The sequence below is a fragment of the Canis lupus genome, chromosome 5 (genome assembly GCF_011100685.1).
Source record: "Canis lupus familiaris isolate Mischka breed German Shepherd chromosome 5, alternate assembly UU_Cfam_GSD_1.0, whole genome shotgun sequence".
NCBI lineage: Eukaryota > Metazoa > Chordata > Mammalia > Carnivora > Canidae > Canis > Canis lupus.
Window position 1 is genome coordinate 13,795,808 of NC_049226.1, and position 19,253 is coordinate 13,815,060.

Genomic DNA, 19,253 nt, shown 5'->3' on the forward strand with positions numbered 1-19,253 from the left:
CCCACCCAGAGCCCTCCTTACCTTGGCAAAAGGGACCAGCCAGGAGCCTGTTCCTGCCAACTCTAGTGGCAGGGCACCTGTGGGCCCACCCCCATATATTCAGTGATTGCTACCGCAGGACTGGCCCCCCGTGGGTGCTTCATACCTCGCACTGCGGCCCCACTCCCCACCCCGTAGGTGAGGTGCGCTGAGGTTCCAGAAGGCCACTCTGATAAACCCACCGGGTTAGTAGGTATGCAAGGAGTTAGAAGGGTGAAGGTCGGATCCCAACTGTGCTCTAACTAGCTGTCTGACCTCGGGTAAGTCACATCATTTTATTGGTGAGCCACATCCATAAAATGTCACAGGATTGCTACAATGAGCAGAGAGCTAATTGATACGAAGGCACTTTGTAAACTCTAAAGCGCCAGAGGAAATGAGCATTCATTGTAGGCGCGTTACCCGACCCCCCACCCCGAGGGTTTGCACAGGTGCACAAAGGACTCGAGGAAAGTAAAGCCTTATCTGGAGGTTTCTCAAACAGCTGACCCTGGACATCCGTGAGCTGAGCTCCCACGTGATTCTGACCCTCACCAGAGGAGTGACTGTAGTGGTGGCACCTGACAGAGGGAGTGGGGAGGTACGGAGGGTTGCTTGGAATGAGGGGAAGTATGGGCTTTGCCTGACCGTAGTGTTGACCCGAAGTCTCAGGGAATCTTAATTCTCCTGCCCATGCCCTAAGACCGAGTAAGGAGGGACCCCAGGCAGGGTAGTCTGTAGTGACAGGGTCCAGAAGCCCCCTCACTGCAGGGGACAGGCAGGCTTGGGGTTGCTAGTCATTCGTAAGGAAGATTAGAGAAGCAGTCTTCATTTTTTTAAAAACAGCCTTATTTTTGGCTATTTGAAAGTGAGTAGAAAAGGTATATGACCCGGGAACCCCACCCCCAGCAAATAAGGCACATATATGGGGTGGGAGGTGCCTTCTCCAAGTAATCTCCCCCACTCGCGCCCCAACCCAGAGCAGGACTGAGGCCTGGGATTCCACGGCAGGGGAAGCAGGAAAGGGCCGGGGAGGAACACCTCCCTCCCTGGCTCCCCAGCACAGCTGAAGCTGGTCCTTGCAAAGAGGCATATCGTCCCTGTAAAGGATGTCTCCCCACCCATTCCAAGCAAGCCTGGCTCCCATCACATCCCTCTGGCCTGTAGAGCTTCAAGGAGGAGCAGCAGCCTGTTCTGAGGAGCAAAGTTGGGGGCGGGGCGGGGGGGGTGGTGCTGTCCTGAAACCTGTTGCCCTTTCTTAGGCTGATGAGGAAGGAGCTGCCTCTCCTGTCTCCTCCTTCCTACGGAGTAGGGGGGACCCCTGGGGCTTTCCCACCCCCCCGGAGCACCCCTGTCTCCTCCCCTTTGCCCTATGCAGACCATCCCTCAGCTTCAACTGGTGCCCCACCTGGCCCAGGAGACCTCTCCCGAGAAATTCGGCCTCCACACCCCTCCTTCCCTGGAAGCCCTCCAGCACCCATCTTGGCACCTCCTCTTACAGCCTCTTTATACCAGAAGGTACTTTTGATGCGAAGGGGCCTTCAGGAGGTCTAGCGTAAGCCGTCTCAGGTCTATGGCTGAGGAGGTGTCTGCCCTTTTTGCTAACGCTAAGATACTAATAACGGCGACTGCAGCGAGCGCTCACTATGTGCTGGGTGCTTCATACGTATGAAGCTACGTAAGGCCATTTCAGGGCTAAGAGAGCCGAGACACAGAGAGGTAAAGGAACGCAGCCCAAGACTGCACAGCAAAGCCGCAGCAGCAAGGCGAGGATTTGAACCCTGGAGGTCTGGTTCTGGAGTTTCTTATTTCTTGCCTTCACCTATCTTCCGCTACTACTGTCCGGCTTGCTCATCTGTGCACGTCTCCTCTTAAGCGCAGTAGTTTTAACTTATCCTTCCCTAATATGCACCCCCAGTCCCCACGCGGCCTGCCGCACAACGGGTGAGCACCCCGCAGGTGCTTCAGGAGGGGTCCCAAGCCCGGTCGCCGGTAAACGGGACACTTCTCCTGACACCAGGTGGCAGCATTGGCCAAGAGTTCGCTCAGAACTCTGAGTCGCGAGCTGTCAGTCAAATAAAAATTTAAAATTTTATTTCTGGTACAAATGATAAATACTTTGCATTAAAAATCTGGAATTCAAGTTTTCCTCATACTCTATGCTTCCTCGCTGCCCCCAGAACCTTTACAAAAATATTTCCGTTGATTGGGGGGAAACGCGGGCGCCTGGTCTCCCCGCAGAGTCTGGGTCTGGGGAAAGGCACGTGTGGTTTGTGTGGGGGCTGGGAGGTCCTCACCTGTCCCGCCCTTGGGGGCCGGGAGGACAGGAATGCGTTGTGATCTGGTGCAGGGGCCCTGGCAGTGATCCCCGACAGCCCCCTCTCTCCGGGGCAGGGATCCCCTCATTGTTGGGCATTTGATGGTGCAGAGGGGCCAGCTCCTTCCAGATGGGCGAGTGGGGGTGTGTGTGTGGGGAGGGCGGTGTCACAGGCACCGACACCGACTAAACCTTTTAGCATCTAAACCTTCAGAGTTAAATAGAATCACGGGCCATCACATTTTGGTTGCTTGAGAGAGAACACTTCGGGGGAGATTAAGGGGAGGCGGGGCGAGTCTGGAGAACCCCCCTCCCTGTCCCCAAGGGAGGCACAGGGTGGGAGTGGGGGCTGCCTTCATGAGTTAACCCTTGCCCTGCCACACCCCTTTTCACAGTCTTGCACGATGGGGCCAGAGGCTCCGGGGTCAAGGGAGAAGGGAAGTAAGGCCTCAGTTGGGGGGCTGCCCCCCACCAGTGGCTGGGGGAAGAGCGGTGGGCCCAGAGCAGCTACCTCAGAGACCACCCCCTTCGCCCAGCCCAGCTAGGGGTCCTCATCCCAGAGGCACAGCTGCCGCTGGGGCACGTAGAAGTCAAAACTGTAGTTCTTCTGGCAGCTACGGATGCCGCACTTGTAGGGGGTGGGTCGGTCGCGGCTGTGGCAGTACTTGAGCATGCAGGGGTACCAGGCCAGGCTCAGGCCGTAGCGGCACACGCAGGGCCTTCCGCCGTCTGCCACCTGCCCGCAGCGCGGCAGCAGCATCTGCTCGGAGGCCTCGGGCAGAGGCTCAAACACGGAGCTGTCCACACCTGGGGAGACAGGCAAGGGTCAGCAGAGGGAAAAGAGGGAGCCCCCTGCCCCCACATGGCCTCTTGGGGTATCCCGTCGACCCAAGGAGCTAAGTATTATCATTCCTGTTCTATTAGATGAGGCACCCGGCCTGGAGAGGTTTAATGATCTCACTGAGGTCACAGAGTTAGGAGTGGGGTGAGAAGGGAACTCAGGGCTGTCTGACTTCAGTCTCCACTCGGCCGCGCTCAGCCCGATGTTTAAAATCATTGTTACACTAGAATGCGATGGAATAGAGACGAGGCGAGAATGAGTAGAAGATCAAGGAGAGGGCAGCCGGGGTGGCTCAGAGGTTTAGCGCTGCCTTCAGCCCAGGGCCTGATCCTGGAGACCCAGGATCGAGTCCCACGTCGGGCTCCCCGCAGGGAGCCTGCTGCTCCCTCTGCCTGTGTCTCTGCCTCTCTCTCATTCTGTGTGTCTTTCATGAATAAATAAAATCTTTTTTTAAAAAATCAAGGAGAGCTTCTTTGAGGAAGGGGTATCTGAGGAGGGCTGACACGGACATGCCAGGCGGTCAGCATGGCCAGCGCACACACAGGGTTGCTTGAGGGACATGGCAGGAACCTGGCCCCTGGCTCGGCTCTGTGGCCACGGGTAGGACCGGCCTCTGGGGGGTGCAGCCGACCGGGGAGGGCTGTGTACAGAGGGCAGGACCACAGCTCTGTTGGGCACTTCAAAATCCGGTGGGGCCCTGGGAGGGGCAGGCACTTCTCTAGTGCTCAGTGGGCTGGGCAGAAAGACCAGGAACCCGGACTTGGCACTGTGACATCTCCTTGTGCCCTCTGCATGGAGGACCTGAGGGCAGTCCTGGGAAGGGTGTCAGGAGGTGTGCCGGCAGTAAAGCCACCTCGGCAGAAAGGCAGGGAGCTCACAAAGATGAGGGGGGTGGCCCTCAAGGATCTTGGGGGAGAGATGTTGCCACTGGGGAGGGCATGGAAGGAAGGAGAGGAGCTGACTTCTCAGGCGGGGGTGGGGGGACAGCACAGGTGGGCAGGTAGGAATGGGTCTTTGGGCGCCACCTGGATCCTGCTACCTGGGCCTCCCTCCCATGATCTGTGTTGTCACTAAGGGAAGGAACGAGACAGGCGCTGCCCAGGTATCTCCCTCCACGGGGCCTAGCACGTCACAGTTGTGTGTGTCCCTACCTGGAAGGGGTCGCTTTCACCTGGCTGACTCCTCTCACTGAAAAGCCACACAGGCACCCCTTCTTCCAGGAAGGTTTAGGGGGCCCTCCTCTGAACTCCCACACCTCATTACTCTATCACAGGTGATGTGATGCCACAGTGGGCAGCACCCGGCTGACCTTGCTCCAGCCAGAACCGGACGTCCTCCTGGCGGGTGTAGATGGTATCTGCGGCCTCGGCGCACACATTGCGGAGGTGGGGGCTCAGCAGGCCCCCCTGGCTGAAGTTGACGGCGACGTCCATGTGCAGGTGCTCCAGGCCCCGCACCTCCTCGGCCTGCCGCACTGCCCGTGGATTCTTCTGTGTGGAGAAGAGCCATTCCCACCTGGCCTCAGAAGGCTCCCTGCCCATTCCTTGCCTGATGGCTGAGTTTCAAACTGAGGCTGGTTGCCTTCAGAGCCTTGGGGCAGGCTGGCAGTCAAGGGCGCCTAGCGTCCCCTCTAGCTGATGGAGAAACAAATGCTCAGGGCACAGCCAGGCCTTTCCAACTGGCCACTGGTTGACACCTGGGGCTGATACATAATACTGGTAGTGGCGGGGGGTGGCGTTGGTGGGCAGCCAGAAGGGGAAGGGCCTAGAGCAGACCCTACTGGAGAGGTTAGGGAATTCAGATGAGGCTGGGGAGAGGCCCAAGGTCCAGGAAGGGATGGGGCACGGGCCAACAGGCTGAAGCGTCTGCACACTACACGCATCAGCTCATTTAATTCTCAGTGGAACTCATTTCCCAGTAAGAAAACAGAAGCTTTGCAGGCGAAGTTGCTCGTGCAATGTCACCTGGATAAGGAGTGGTGGCTGAAGGCAGATCTGAAGCCCCCAGCCTCCACCATACAGGGGGAGGAGCTGAGATTAGGGGACTGTGCAGATTAGCGATCTGGGATTAGAGAGTTAGGTTTGGCCTGGGGCAAAATCAAGGGGATTGGGACTGTAGGGTGAGAGTGGGGTAGGTAGCAGGGATGAGGACCAGGGTGGCTCAGGTGCTGGGTGGGAGACTGAGGATGGGGGGTGGGGTCCAGGCTTGGGGTCACGATGGCTGCAGGGAATGGGGGCTCCAGGGCAGGAGCTGGGCCAGGGCAGGCCCGAGGCAGGCACTCACCTGTCGAAGCTTAGCCATGGCCTCACTGGGGATGATCTCATTGTGGTGCAGCCGGGTGACAAAGCAGAGTGCCTGGAACTGACTCTGCCCCTTCTCCAGCTCCCCCAGGATCAGGGCTCGGAAAATCTTCACATCCTGATGGGAAGGGGCAGGAGGACAGGGATGGGCTGGGGTGGGTGCAGCTCGCTCCCAGCCCACCCGGGGCTCATCTCAGGCCTTGCACAGGACACCTGCCTGGGCCCTGCCCTGCAATGGACATTTCCCTCCTGCTGATCTAGGACTTTTTTATCTTTTCCATTTAAACCTGTAACTTAAAAGAAAGAACACACCCCAGATGTTCCAAAGCCTCCTGGAAAATTCACATAGTGAACCACTAAAAAGCTTTTCAAAACAGAGCTGTATTTAAAAGCACAGAACTTCACCTTAAAAGAAACAGCACCCTTTTTTGGTGCCTGGTTCATTCATAGCTGATGCTGCCCCGCGGTGGCACCCCTGTGTCACCCAGGTTGGGGGAGGTCACCACCTCGATAACTACCTAAACCAGGGCATAATAGGGGAGGGGCTGAACTTTTTACTAGTATAGATTCCAGAGTTTCTCTCACAGATATTCTTACTTGGTAGGTTTGGGGGAAAGCCCAGAAATTGGTGCTTTCCAAAATGCCCCAGGGCTTCCCATCATCCGGACTCCTGGCATAGGCACAGGATGGGGTTAAGGGCAGACACGGCACAAGCTGGCCACAGTTGTTGCCATTCTGGCCCAAGGAAGCTGGGACGGCTCACCCTTCTCTTCCCTTCCCATCTCCACTTCCCCTTTCCCCATGGGATTACTAATGGCATTGCTAGCAGGCCAATGGCTCCTTCCCATTACTCATTCATTGCATGAATGGAAGTCAGCAGAGGGCAAAGGGAGAGGGGGCACCTGCAAGGCAGGATGGGGTCCCCCTCCCAATCTGGCTGCTGGCACCCTGTGCCCTGACCCACCTGTACCCAAGGTACCCCCTTGCTCTCAACCAACTCTGTGCCTTGGCCAACTGCTCCCAGGGAGAAGTTATTAGCAGGGCCTGGTCAGAAGTGGTCTAAATCTGTCAAGACCACCGTCCCCCTGCACCCCTCCTGCCAGGGAGGAAGCTGGACCATAATGAGCATCTCCGTCTAGAACCCTAGTGGGGGTTGGCACCGAGCATATACAGCCCTGCATAGCTATTCATCTCTCAAAGTATGTGCCCTGGCTTCACCCACTAAGAGCACCGAGAGTACAAGTGCTCTGAAACAGGACCTGAGGGTCCCCACTTGGGCCCCTGTATGGGCAGCGAGGGGAAGGTGTGCCCCATCTCCGCCACGCATTAGCCAGTTCCCAGGCCTATCTTCCAGCTTCTGGAAGTCTCACTTGTAAGATGGGGACCCTAAGGCATTTAGCGGGTTGGGTTGTGGTGAAAACTGAGTGAGTGTGGAGGGCCCAGAAAAAATGCCCACCCCGAGTCAGTGCTCAGTAGGTGCTAGAGCTGTGGCCCATCTCCTCCCTGGAGGTGATCGGAGCCAGTGAGTGTTGCCACCCCATAAATTCCCACCCACTTGTGAGGTCCCTTGCCTCTACAGGGAAGCTTCTCCTGCTTCCTTTTACTACAGATGATCTCTAGGACAAGGAGGTGTGGGCATATATGGGAAGATTTTTCCATCAATAGTGCAGAAAGGGAGACCGAGGCCCAGCTGGTGAGGATGGCCCGGGAGAGGTTTTTGTTGATGCCAGACTCACGGGGAAGGTGAATCAGAGCTCAGCTTAACCCTAGCTTCCTCTCAACAGGAAATCCGTTCTTGGGCCACGAGGCTGGAATCTCCTTGCCCTGCCAGCCTGGGCCACCTGATTTTCCATTCCCTTGGGTCGGCCAAGGGGAGACTGCCTGGAGGCCGGTCCACTAGCGTATTTTCTACTTGGGGCTCACTTCCTGCCAGGTGAGACCCGATACCAGACTTCCCCTCCTAGGGCTTGAGTCAGCCTGGTGTCCCTGGCTGGACCCCAAGGCAGAGTCCAACATCCACCTCCCGGGTGTCTTCAGCAAGGACTCTGAAAGAACCTTAGCTGGAATATTCACAGCACCTTTTCCAAAGCCACAGCCACGTCCCATACCTGTGGTCTGATGGCTGCAGAGTGGTGTTTTTGCTCAGGAATATCACCTGCCCGTCATTAAGAGATAGCATTTGAACTCTTGGACCAGAGTGGAGTCAAAAAAAACCCCAAAATACCTGTTCTGAATTTTCCTCCTGACTCTATTATATTAAACAAAACATTGGCAACAACAGCAGAATGATACCAAAATGGGAATCTGGGGGCAAAGAGAGGGAATGAGGATCTCTCGTTGAGATAGAAGGTTTCCTCGTGGAGGGGCAGAGATTCATTGAAGTTTGTAACTGGAAGGGACAAGTCATTGTTATTATGAGTCAAAAAGGATGTATTGTCCTATTTAAAATCTTTACAACAACAGGAGGTGGGGAGGATGATTATTACTTAGTTTGGAATGGGTTACTTGCTCAAGGTCATGGGACTAGGAGGAAATGTGGCTGGAATTTTAACCCGGGGCAGTCTGACTCCAAAGCCAGGGCTGTGTCAACCAGGAAGCATCACTGCCTCCCAAATGTACTTGATGCCTCGCTCCAGAAACCGAGGACCAGAGAGGCAGGTGGTCTGCCCTTGGCCACACTGCTGCCAAGTGGCAGAGCAAGGATCAGAACTCAGTTCTGTTTTCCAGCCATGCCTGAAGTCTTGCGTAGACCTGCCCTAGCAGTGTGGCAGTTCCCGCTCACGGTTCTGCGTGACTAGTAAGAACGAGCGTCTGACACGGACAGGAGGGGCAACACAAGGCAGGCCACCCTTCTAACCCTCCTGCCTGCCTGCCCAGAACCTCTATAGATCCTATTTCTCCAGAGAAACCGTATTCTACTCACTGATCCCTGGGAGGGAGTGGGCACCCCTAGCTTCTGGATCTACTTGGCTCCATCATCCTGACCAGTATCCCTCTTCCCTTCTACCCTCCACACCTGAGACTCATTGGGAAGGTTCCAGGGGCCCCCTCCCTCCAGCACAGAGGAAAGGGCAGGGGGAGAGGTCGTCCCACTTCAGAAAACATCTGGCCAGATGCGAGGCCCAGGCCAAATGGAAGCTCAGCTCCCAAGCTCCCTCCTCGCCCAAGTGCTCTGGGATGATTCAGCCGGATGTGGCCTAATGCCGCAGATGGCACAGCTGGAGAAGATGTCAAAGTGCTGGAGGCAGGTTCTGCAGGTCTAGGACTCAGGCTAGGACTCCCAGGATGGAAGTTTCTATAAGGCTCCTTCTTGCATGAGCTCCCGGGAACCTCCAGCCTATCAGGAGCAGGCCACCAGGAAGACACAGAGGATTACGGTACCAGGGCTGGCACCTGCACCACGGAGATCGTGAGCCCCGGCTGAAGTCCTTTGTGGTTTTAAGTAAAGAGCAGGAGTAGACAGGTTGTAGGACAGCACGGTAGTTCTGAGCAACAGCTCTGGAGCCCGTGCTACCTCCATTCAAATCCCGGCTTTGCTGATACTAGCCATGTCACCTCAGGGGAATTCACCTCCCTGCACCTTAATTTCCACATCTGTTAAAGGAGTTAAACTAACAATACCTACACCTCCAGGGATTATCATGAGGAAAAAATGAGCGAAAGGTCTCAGAACATAGTGGGCTGAACTCTTTGTCTATTATTGTTGCAATCTCTGGCCTCGCTCCAGCTGTGACCTATTCTAGACCTGCAGAAGCAAGAGCAAAGATTGTTCTCCTAACGATGTACCTAAGGCCCAGTGAGGCCAGGGGACTCCTCTGGGGCCTGGCTTGCAGGGAGTCAACAAATTGGTGGGAAAGGCTTCACAGGCACCAGGCTGGGTGGGGGAAATGGCTGAGACCAAGGCCCTGGCCCCTGTCTTCAAGGGGCTCATGGAGAGGCTGACCTCCAACAACCAGAGCCAGTGCCCCACAGAAGGCCTAGGGTTGAGGTGTGTGGTAAAGGCTATGGGGCAAAGGGTAGATGAAGGGGCATTTGCTGTCCCCTTAAGGGTGGGACTGGAGGCCAGGAGGGAGGGGAGACTTCTCCAGAGTGTGGGACATTTCAGTGGTCCTTGACGATCAAAGGAAGAGGAATGCTCTCTAGTAGAGAGACAGGAATTTCCAGAAGACAATGAAACGTGAGGCTCTCATCACACCCCCACCCAATCTAGCCCTCCATATTGTCACTGATCTGCCTAATGCCATTCAAAAGTTCCTTTTTCCCTCGCCATCAGGTGTACCCTCCAGAGGCTCCCATCCACCTCCGCTGACAGCTTGTCCTGTATTCCCTGAGCATTGAGCTGAGGAGCTCACAGTTTCCAGAATAGGCGCAGTGAGGCTTTGTGCCTTTCCGTGAGCTGATTCCTCTCCTGGAATGCCCTGTCCCCATCTGCCTACCATCTCTCAGGACTCAGTGCCCATGCATCCCCTCCTCTGGCCTGTCTTCCCAATGCTGCCCTCACTGCCCTAGAGCCAGGGGTAGATCTTACTGGGGGCCTGGATGACTTGTAGACTCAGGCGGCCCCAACTCCTAACCTCTACAGCACAAATCCCATTGTGTTTGCATCTCTCTCTCTCTCTCTCTCTTGCCTTAGCTTCCAGACTCAGCTCCTTGAGGCTGGGAAAGTAGCTCATTTGCAGTGCCTCCCCACCCCCTTGAGCACAGCAGGTGCTCAGTGAGTGCCTGGTAATGAGGAAACGAAGGAAGGACTGCACAGACAAGAGCGTGGTTTTCTCAGGGTGGGGTGTGGGAGGGCAGAGTGGTCCAAGGAAGAGGCTGGTAAGAGGGCAGGGCAGCGGGTCTGAGAGTCCAGCCGAGGAGCCTGAGCTCATCTAGCAGATCACTGGAAGTTCTGAGCTGGATCTGAAACTTGCCTTGCACCGGTTCAGTGTGCACGTGATTTAAATGCCTTGAGCGAGGACCCCATCCTCATGTGGCATCTTCTGCCCAAGTAACAAGTCATCCAGGCCCCCAGTAAGATCTACCCCTGGCTCTAGGGCAGAGACTAGACCTTAGTGATGCAGTGACCTCAGGGTCTGGCATGGAGCTCAACAATAAGCTCAACATTTATTAGCTGAGTGAATGCACGCATGCCCAGGGGCCTCTATCGACTCCCTCACCTCCAACCAGGAGACTGGTAGTCCTACAGCTGCTATTTCGGCTTTCAGAAGGTCTAGGGGATCATTTAGTTCATGATCCAGTGAGGTTCCAGCTGGGGACATGCCCTTCACAAGTCATGCGGCTGCAGAGCCAGGACCAGAAGCCCGGGGGTCTCCTGACTCACCATCCAGTGATGGTTAGGTTCCTCCGAGCCCCCTGCCAGCCCCCGTCCAGATACTGTCCCTCTCTGTGTCCACTCCTCACCCTGCTATACTCCCGGGATCTGCCGCATCTCACGGAGAGAAGGCTACGCTGGCCGGGCCCTGCTGGGGCTCCGGGTGGACACCCAAGGAGCTGCTCTGGGAAGAGCAGGGGCCCAGCCCTGCGCCCTGGAATGGCAGCCTTCCTGGGGAGAGGCCCCAGGGGAAGCAGCCCTGCAGACAGAGCCCACGGGAGCTCAGCGGGGATGCCGTGGACCTGCCACGCTGCCCCCCACTGCCCACTTCCAGCCTCAACAAGCTTCTCTTTTGCTGCAGCCGCTGTTGGGGTTTTACGTGGCAGCCCAGTGGAATCTGAGCGGAAACACACGGAGGCCCACCTGCTTCCCCCCATGCTCGGGCCACGTCTGTAATCTTCCACGCACACTTGCTGCTTCTCAAACGGTCTCTTTTGCACACAGCTGCTCCTGTCTCTCCCCGGCCCCCAGGGATGCTCACGTGAGCACGCTGCCTCCCTCAGTGTCCCCCCCGGAGCCTCCACGTCGCCCCTCTCTGTGAGTCACTGCCAGGGCTCTCACACACCCCCTCGGCCACGCGGAACAAGGTCCTCATGCTGCGGTCACCCTCGGCCCCCTTCTCCAGAGAGCCCGCCTGGGGAGGGGGGCAGCGCCCAGCCATGGGGAGCCGGGGACCAAGGGGCCTGGGTGGGGGCCGCCCCGTCCCTCACTGCACTCCCCTACTCTCCTGCACCCCAGGCCGGGGGCCTTCTCTCTGGGGTCCTGCGAGGCACCAAGTCCCCCAGGCTGCTTGCTCTGGGACAGCCGCACCGTCCGGGGACTGTGCCCCGTCATCTGTCTCCTTCCCCTCGCAGCACAGCGCAGGGTTCCGAGGCCGGGCTGAGCCAATCTAAATATTTACCCCTCTGCTCCTGGCTGGAGCTGCTTCGTGGCTGGACAAGGAGCCGGTTTCATGGGGCCGGGGAGGTGAGGAGAGGCAGCCAGGGACCAGCACCTCCCTAACCCCGTGCACGGTGGCCACTCTGCAGGAACAGTGTCCCGGAGCAGGAACAGGGGTCAGGGGAGCCAACCCAGAGCCAGGCCAAGCCCATTCCCAGGCCGGCACCCCGGGACTTCAGCTGACCCCACTACGGGCCGGCCGCCTGTACGCCCTCGGGGCGAGTCCTCGACAAAAGCTTCTTGTTAAGGGGCATGAGCAGTGGCCCCCCTGCCCTCCCCCAGCCCCCCTGAGCCCCCAGTTCTCTATCAGCCGAATCCCAAAGGTCACCACTGTTCCAACTGCCCCAGGGAACAATGTGAGGCTTTGTGTGGATCAACTGCGCCCCACTGTCCCGCTGACTCAGGGCTCCTAAGATGGGGCTCCGTGCTTCTCTCTCACCCAGATTCCCAGCCCCACCGCCTCCCTCGCTCCCTGCCCTTCAGCGGAATGCGCAGTGGCAGCCACTTAAACACTTGCCAACTTCGGGGGTGGGAGCTCCTAATGATGCTCTGGCCCCTACCGCTTCCCAGCGAGGAAGGGGGGCTGGGGTGGGGGGACCTGCTGGCACTGCTACTCCACTCCCCAGGGTCTACACTGGCCTCTGCTTGTGACAGCAATTCCCTCCTCGCCAGCCTGGGAGCTGTGTCTGAGAGGGTGAGTGGCTTGTCAGGTCGCACGCCTGGTACAGGGCAGACAAATGTACACGGTGGGTGCTCAGGAGTCTCTGTGAGATCTCTCACACACAGTCCCTGCACCCCGACGTGCCCCGAGGAACAGTCTCAGGCACTAAGCAGCCAAGGGGTCAATCCTCCTATCCACTGAGGGTCATGGGCCTGGAGGGGAAGGGATCCAGCCCAAGTCTCTACAGAGGAGGGTTTATTCCTCTGCACTAAGGTTTTCTGTCAACCTCTGCCTCCCCTCCCCCTGCCACCTCAATTCAGGTTTCTCCAGCCTTCTGGAAGGAGCCTACTTATGTTACAACACATACAATCAATCACAATATAATAGAAGGATCCCTGGGCCCTAATCCTGGATCATCAGCTACTTCATCTTGTCAAAGTCACTTCATAGCTCTAAGCCTCAGTATGCACGTCTGCAAAATGGGGGCAACGGGTGCCCGGTGATGTAGTAGTGAGGATCAGATGCGACAGTGCATGAAAGCAACCGACGGCGTGTGACTTGAGTGACCACTCAGGGTGTGGGATCCAGGGACGTGCACTTATCATCACGAGGCTGCACCCTGTCTTCCTGCGAACAGGAATCTGTCCTGTGTTTTTCTACAACCGCTACCACCACGACTTCTCTGTAGCTTGGCAGCCCAGTAGGGAAGAGCCCCGCTCTGCCTCTCCCCATCTTATTTCTAGCAGGCCACTCCGCCCTTGGTCCAGGTGGCAGTCTTCACAGCCTGATCCAGGATCTCTCGTGAGGATTCGCCAATGGACAATGGTGTTTGGGGGGGTAGGAGTGGGGGGATGCTTGCCAAACTCCAGGGAGCATGTCTGAACCTTCCAGCAGGGCTGCCAATCCCTGATCCACGGAGGAATTCCTCAAATGTGGCAGAGGGACTGCTTTTAGATCCAAGGGCCCCACGGACACAAGCCAGGTCATTCCATCTGGTGACTTCTCACAAACTCCTATGAGAAAATGCTCCAGACTCCAGAAATGTCTGGGCGTCTCCTGAAAGCATCTCTGCTGCCCTCTGTTCCTCAGGAAAACAACCCATCCGTCACACGCTTGTGTTCCAAACTGCTACATTTCAGAGACCTCACATAGACCGGGTAGGGGGAGCCGGGTATCTAAAAGCTTCTCCTGTCTGACCTCTGTGTGATGTGACATCCTGTTATAATAAACAGCCTCTGGCCCCAGCGCGGTCATTTACACATTCCACATCTTCCAGACCGCCTCTGACAGCATGCAGCTTCCCACGCTGCTCCCCCAGCCCAACCATGAGCCCCCAAGGCAGGGACTCTGGCGCTCTCTGGACTGTTCCCTCCTCTGACTCCCACTCACCCACCGGGGCTCAGGCCAGGGCCCAGAAGGCTCACATTTCCACTCCTCCTGGGTCCTTCAGAATGACCTTGGGCTGACCCACGCCACCATATGGCTCCCCTTATATTGGCTCCAAGCCCAAGGATCCCTCCTGCCACACTTCTGGAGTGTGTGGTTCCTCCCTCCCTCCCTCCCTCCCTCCCTCCCTCCCTCCCTCCCATTGGACCCACCACCCCGAAACAGTTGCGCATGACTTTCTCCTATCTATCAGCTGCACCCTAGCCATCCGGTCAGCACCAAACCACACCGCTGGAACATGACTCATCCCCTCCCCCAGCTTTTGGACATTCAGACTAGGGCCAAAGGGGAAAGAGAACTTGGACTTGGATGGAGACACCAGCTTGGGGGAAGGGAGAGCATGGGAGCTGACCAACAAAGAGCCAGGTTAGAACCTGGGGGTGGTGGCGAGCCCAGTATTAGATATGCCCAGTGAGTGTGCACATAAGGGTATAATTACACACACGGGATTTGGATTATAAAGGAGGGTATTGCCTCTTGGGTGTGTGTTATGAATTACAGTTTGTGTACTGAGGGCATGTGGAATTAGACCCAACGCGCCTATCCACTGCTTCACACACCTTAGGGTTATTGTGGGCAGAGTGACAGGTTGCAAAGAGGTGAGTGTGGGCTCTACATTCTTTTAACAGCCTAACCTGGGCCCACCTCCCAGTCCCCTCCTTGCCCTTCCCCTGGAGCAGCCAGGCCAGTGGTTCCCAAACTTGCTGCCCCTTGGAATCCCTGGGCCCTCTTTAAAAATATCATAGCACACAGAGATTGGATTTCAATGCTCTAGAGTGCAGCTTAGGCATCGGGAGTTTCCAAAGCTACCCAAGTGATTCTAATGGGCATCCAAGTTTGGGAGCCACTGAGCCAAGGCACTTCTTTTAAAGTCCCAGCTCCATCTATCTGATGGTCAGAGGCCTTTGGGCAGGGTGTGACACGACGGCCATTTGATAGCTCCAAGCTACCTGTGGCATTTATAATCCTTGCGTGGGCTCCAGGCTATGTGTCCGACAGCGAGACACTGAACACTCTCTCCCTGCCTCAATGCCTAGGTTGCTAGGTCCAGCGTGGCAGTGTGGGGAGAGCCAGACAGTGCTAGAATGCTGCCTCTTGGAGGAGGCAAACAGAGAGGTGGGGGTGCTGGAGGTGGACATAGGGTGGGCCAGACTGAGGGCTGGGAGGCCTCCAGCACAGGGGCACTCTCTGCAGCCCTGCATATCCTGGCAGGACTAGAATGACAGCTCTGTGTTCAGAGGGGCTGGCCAGCAGCTATGGAGTGCGACAGTTAATTTTATGTGTCAATCTGACTGGGTGAAGGGATGTCCAGATAGCTGGTAAAACATTATTGCTGGGTGTATCCGTAAGGATGTTTCCAGAAGAGATGAACATTTCAATTGGCAGAATGAGCAAAGAAGATGGCCCTCACCAGTGTGAGTGGCCACGTCCAGTCTGGTGAGGGTGTGAATAGAACAAAAAGCAGAGGAAGGGCAAATGTTCCTTCTCTGTCTGAGCTGGGACCTCCACCTTCGGTCCTCAGACGCTGGTACACCTGGCTCTCAGGCCTTTGGACTCAGACTGGAAACACACTGCCAGCTTTCCTGGGCCGCTGGCTCGCAAATGGCAGGCAGATCGTAGGACTTCGGAGCCTCCAAAATCATGTGAGCCAATCTTTTTGCAACAAACTTCCTTCTATATATCTTGCTCTATGTCCTATTGTTTCTGTTTCTCTGGAGAGCTCTAATAGATGGTGCTTCAAGGAGGAGGTTATGATGAGGGGCTCAAGGTACCTCTAGGCTCAGTGCTGACTCCCGAAGGATGACTCTGGGTCCGTCCTTCAACATCTCTGAGTCCAAGCGTGAGGACCCACGCTGAAATGTGATGTGGGCAAGGATTATGAAAGCTAGCGGCCTTCTATTTCTTAAGCACTTAGCACAGCAGCCAACACATACTGGGTATTTCAGACATATTACCTGTTTAGTTTTCTTGATAGCCATGGGATTGGTGCCATCATCACCACCCATTTTACAGAAGAAGAAATGAAGGCCTGCAAGGATCAAGTACCTTGCCCAGGTTAAACCAGGTCTGTCTCATTTCAGCCTGGACTGTCTCCCAAAGGCGAGGAAAGGGCAACCGTCACCATTCCTAAGTGGACTAGGGATTTTTCCCAAGGCACCCCAAATGTGTTTGGTACACAAAAGAAACACAATGCCCAAGATTTTTTCCCACAGGAAAAATCATTACTTCCAGATAGAACCTTGTGCAAATCTGCCAAAGACCATGGGGCACGAGGCCTTGGAAACTAAGCGGGCCACAGGAGAGGTGAGCCACCCCAGAAGGATCTGCGTACAAAAGCTGCTCTGGCCAATGCAGACGATGGCCTGGGGCAGGGGTGAAGGCTATTCTGCTCCGCCCCAGGCTAGCTGAGCAACCAGAGCTGGAGAGACCCGAGGGTGGCTTCCCTTTCTGCACCTTCCACCCCCGACTCCTGCCCTTGCTGGTGCAATTGGAGATGCCAGGGCGGGTGTGAAATGCTAGCTTCTGGGTCAGAGGCTAACCTGAAAAGCAGACTTTGGAAACCTGGGTGGAGGTTTAAACACACTGCAGGGATTAAAATGAGGCTCCAAAGGAGTTCTCTACCTGGGCCACCAGCCCCCTAACTATAGCCCCGGTCTATCACCCCACTGCCACCTGGGCTCTCTCGTCTCCTTGTCTGCATGGGTAGAGCCATAACATAGTTCATGCTGCCGCCAGGGGCTATAGAAGCCCAGCCCGAGGCGTTGTGTCCTAGCCACAGGCTCTGCTGCTGGAGAGGTCCCGGGTACGGGGAAGCCCTTCTCCAGAGTTCCAGCTCCATAGGACAACGGGCAGCGGACAGGAAAGTAGGAGACTCCTGGCCGGCCAGAGGCTCAGTGTCAAGGACAAAGGGCTTCGATGGAAGGTTAGAGGCAAGGATTAGACCACTGCCTCCTGAGGGATCCAGCCACTATTGGGATTTCCCAGGAAAAGAACACATATGGAATTCAGGTGTGGGGAGGCTGGAGGTGTTCAGGCGCTGTCAGCTTCGCTCTCTCCACACACAAACTCACCTGTCTCCCTGCCCGAGTGCAAGAACCTAGCTTGGGCCTGCCAAGTAAGGAAGGGCCGTGAAGTCTTCCCACCTGTGACCACCCCACACTCCACACTCCCTGGAACACCTGTGTCCCAAGTGGGTGATAACTCGGTAGTCTGGGGGTAGATCAGCAGTCAAGCCTTACCCCCACTGTCCACTGGACTCCCCACCACCACCACCCCAGCTTTCTGGCCTGTGCCATGGCAGCTTTTCTGGGTCCCTAGCTGACTCCCCAGATTCCGCACCCTGTCCTCTTAAGCTCACACTCTCTAAGAGGCAGGAGGGAGGGGGTGGCTTGGGCAAGGCTCTACAGCCCTGAGCTTCTCCAGCTGTCCAGTTATCTAACTGTCCCCACCTCTCCAGGCCCCCAGAGACAGGGCCTGTTTTTAGCAGACAAGGGGCTGGTGTGTGTGTGTGTGTGTGTGTGTGTGTATCAGGAGATTCCCCTCGAGTACCTACACCTCACCCACCCTCTTTCCTTCCAGAAATCTTGCTGCTGGGTCACTGTTAGTCACTCGCTGTCCTTCCAGGCTCATTTGCTAATAATCCCCCAGCTCCTCCGCTTCCCCCCTCATCACCGTACCCCCCTCCCCGCCCCAACCCCAAAGACCTTGGGGGCCAGGCCCACCTTCTAGTCCCTCAAGGTTCCTTCTGGTTTCTTACACACACACTGAATAGAGGCTGGTTTCTGCCCCCTTCCTGCAGTCTGGGCCAAAACATGGAGTTTGGCCAGCTGTCCTGCCAGGCAGGGTAAGGAGTGGCAGCTCTCCCAGAGTGCGGGGACTTCACGCGGGGCCTCTGCTCAGGTCCCCCCGCCCCCCTTCTGCAAGCTTTCCAGCCTTCCAGACCAAAGAGAAGAGGTAGCTTCTGCTAGGCTCAGGAGGGACAAGGGACAATCAGCTCCTACACCCCCTCCCACCCCCACCTTGCTTCCCCCCACAGTCTCCAGCCTAGGAAAGCGAAAGGGAGACCTGGTTTACAGTCTCTGAGATGTCAGGGCTGAGAGGCCAGGAGCCACCTCACTGACTTGAACAGAGGTGGAAAAGGAGGCTCCGAGAAGGAGAGGGGCCTGACCCGGGGGGCCCGGGATGGCCAGCCCAGGACTTTCTCCTCTAGAGCAAAGGGCAATGACCCCTAGAAGGGAGTCCACGGTTCTGCAGGAGAGTCAGCAGCTGGAGGGCCCTGGGAGAGCTGCGGGGCAAGTGGGCAAGAGGCGGGTCAGGGATCGGGAAGGGCGGGGGTGAAAGGCTGGAGGGGCTGCAGCGGCGGGTGTGTGTGTGTGTGTGTGTGTGTGTGTGTGCGTGCAGGGGGTGCATTCCTGGGGCAGAGCGCAGGGCGGGGCAGGGGCTGGGGCTGGGGAGCCTGTCCAGAGGTGCGGGCAGGAGCCGACGACGAGGTGACCCTGGCTCAGTCGCGTGCCTGTCCTGGCGCGCCTTCCCGCTGCGGGCCTCCGCGGTGCGGCCTCGGGGACCCCGGGGCGCGCGGGCTCCCAGGGCCCGGCGGGCGAGCCAGGCTGCCTCACCTTCTTGAAGTCGGCGGTGAAGGAGACCAGGGTGCCGTCGGGCTTGCGCAGCTCGAGGCCGATGCTGTCGGCGTCGCTGTCGGCCTGCAGGCTCTCGTCGGTGACCTGGCCGTCGGGCAGCCGCACGCGGACCCGCAGCTCGGCCGGCGCGCCCGGCCCCGCGCCCACCAGCAGCGGCGCGAGCAGCAGCAGCAGCAGCCGCGGCGGCGCGAGCATCCCCGGGGGCCCGGCCCGCCGCGAGCGCGCGGGGACCGGCGCGGCCCAAGTCGGCGCCAAGTGGCGGGCGGGCCCGGGGCGCGGGGCGGCGGCGCGGCGGGGGGGCTCGGGCGCGCGTGGGCTCCGCTCGGCCGCGCGCCCCCCGGCGGCTCCCAGGTGCTCGCGGCGCTCCCGGGGCCCCGCGCCCGCCGCGAGCCGCCGTTTGGCACTTTTCATTCAATCCCACCCCCCGTCACTTCCTTCGGAAAACAGAAACCACCGGGACCTGCCTTAAAGAGACCGCGCGCCTCCCGGCCCTTAAAGGGCTCGCGGCGGCGCCCCGCGCTCGGCGGCGGCCCCGGGGCGGGCGCGGGGGACCGGGGACCCGGCACGGCCGCGCAGCAGCTCCGTGGGAGGACGGCCCTCTCCGTCCCCTCCCCGCCCGCCGCGCCCCGGGCGACCTGGCTGTGCCAGGAGCTGGGCCGTCCCGGCAAATCCCTTCCTCCCCGCAGGGGCGGGACGGGCGACTCCCCCCTTCCCCTGTCC

The 19,253-nt window shown here is 57.7% G+C and overlaps 1 protein-coding gene across 1 annotated transcript; it reads right to left on the reverse strand.

Annotated features, from left to right (window-relative positions):
- Window positions 1–2,084: 2,084 nt before the first annotated feature.
- Window positions 2,085–18,753, reverse strand: OAF (out at first homolog). Its single transcript, XM_038535904.1, has 4 exons — window positions 18,513–18,753; window positions 5,460–5,594; window positions 4,486–4,666; window positions 2,085–3,142 (listed from the first exon to the last, which is right to left on the reverse strand). The coding sequence occupies exons 1-4, from the start codon at window positions 18,726–18,728 to the stop codon at window positions 2,877–2,879; spliced, it is 798 nt and encodes a 265-aa protein (XP_038391832.1). The 5' UTR covers window positions 18,729–18,753; the 3' UTR covers window positions 2,085–2,876.
- Window positions 18,754–19,253: the final 500 nt, after the last annotated feature.

Coding starts and splice junctions, on each gene's coding strand:
- OAF (XM_038535904.1), bottom strand. CDS start 18,728: ATGCTCGCGCCGCCGCGGCTGCTGCTGCTGCTGCTCGCGCCGCTGCTG. Junction 5,595..18,512: donor TCACCGCCGACTTCAAGAAG/GTGAGGCAGCCT, acceptor CCTTCCCATCAG/GATGTGAAGATTTTCCGAGC. Junction 4,667..5,459: donor CCATGGCTAAGCTTCGACAG/GTGAGTGCCTGC, acceptor TTCTCCACACAG/AAGAATCCACGGGCAGTGCG.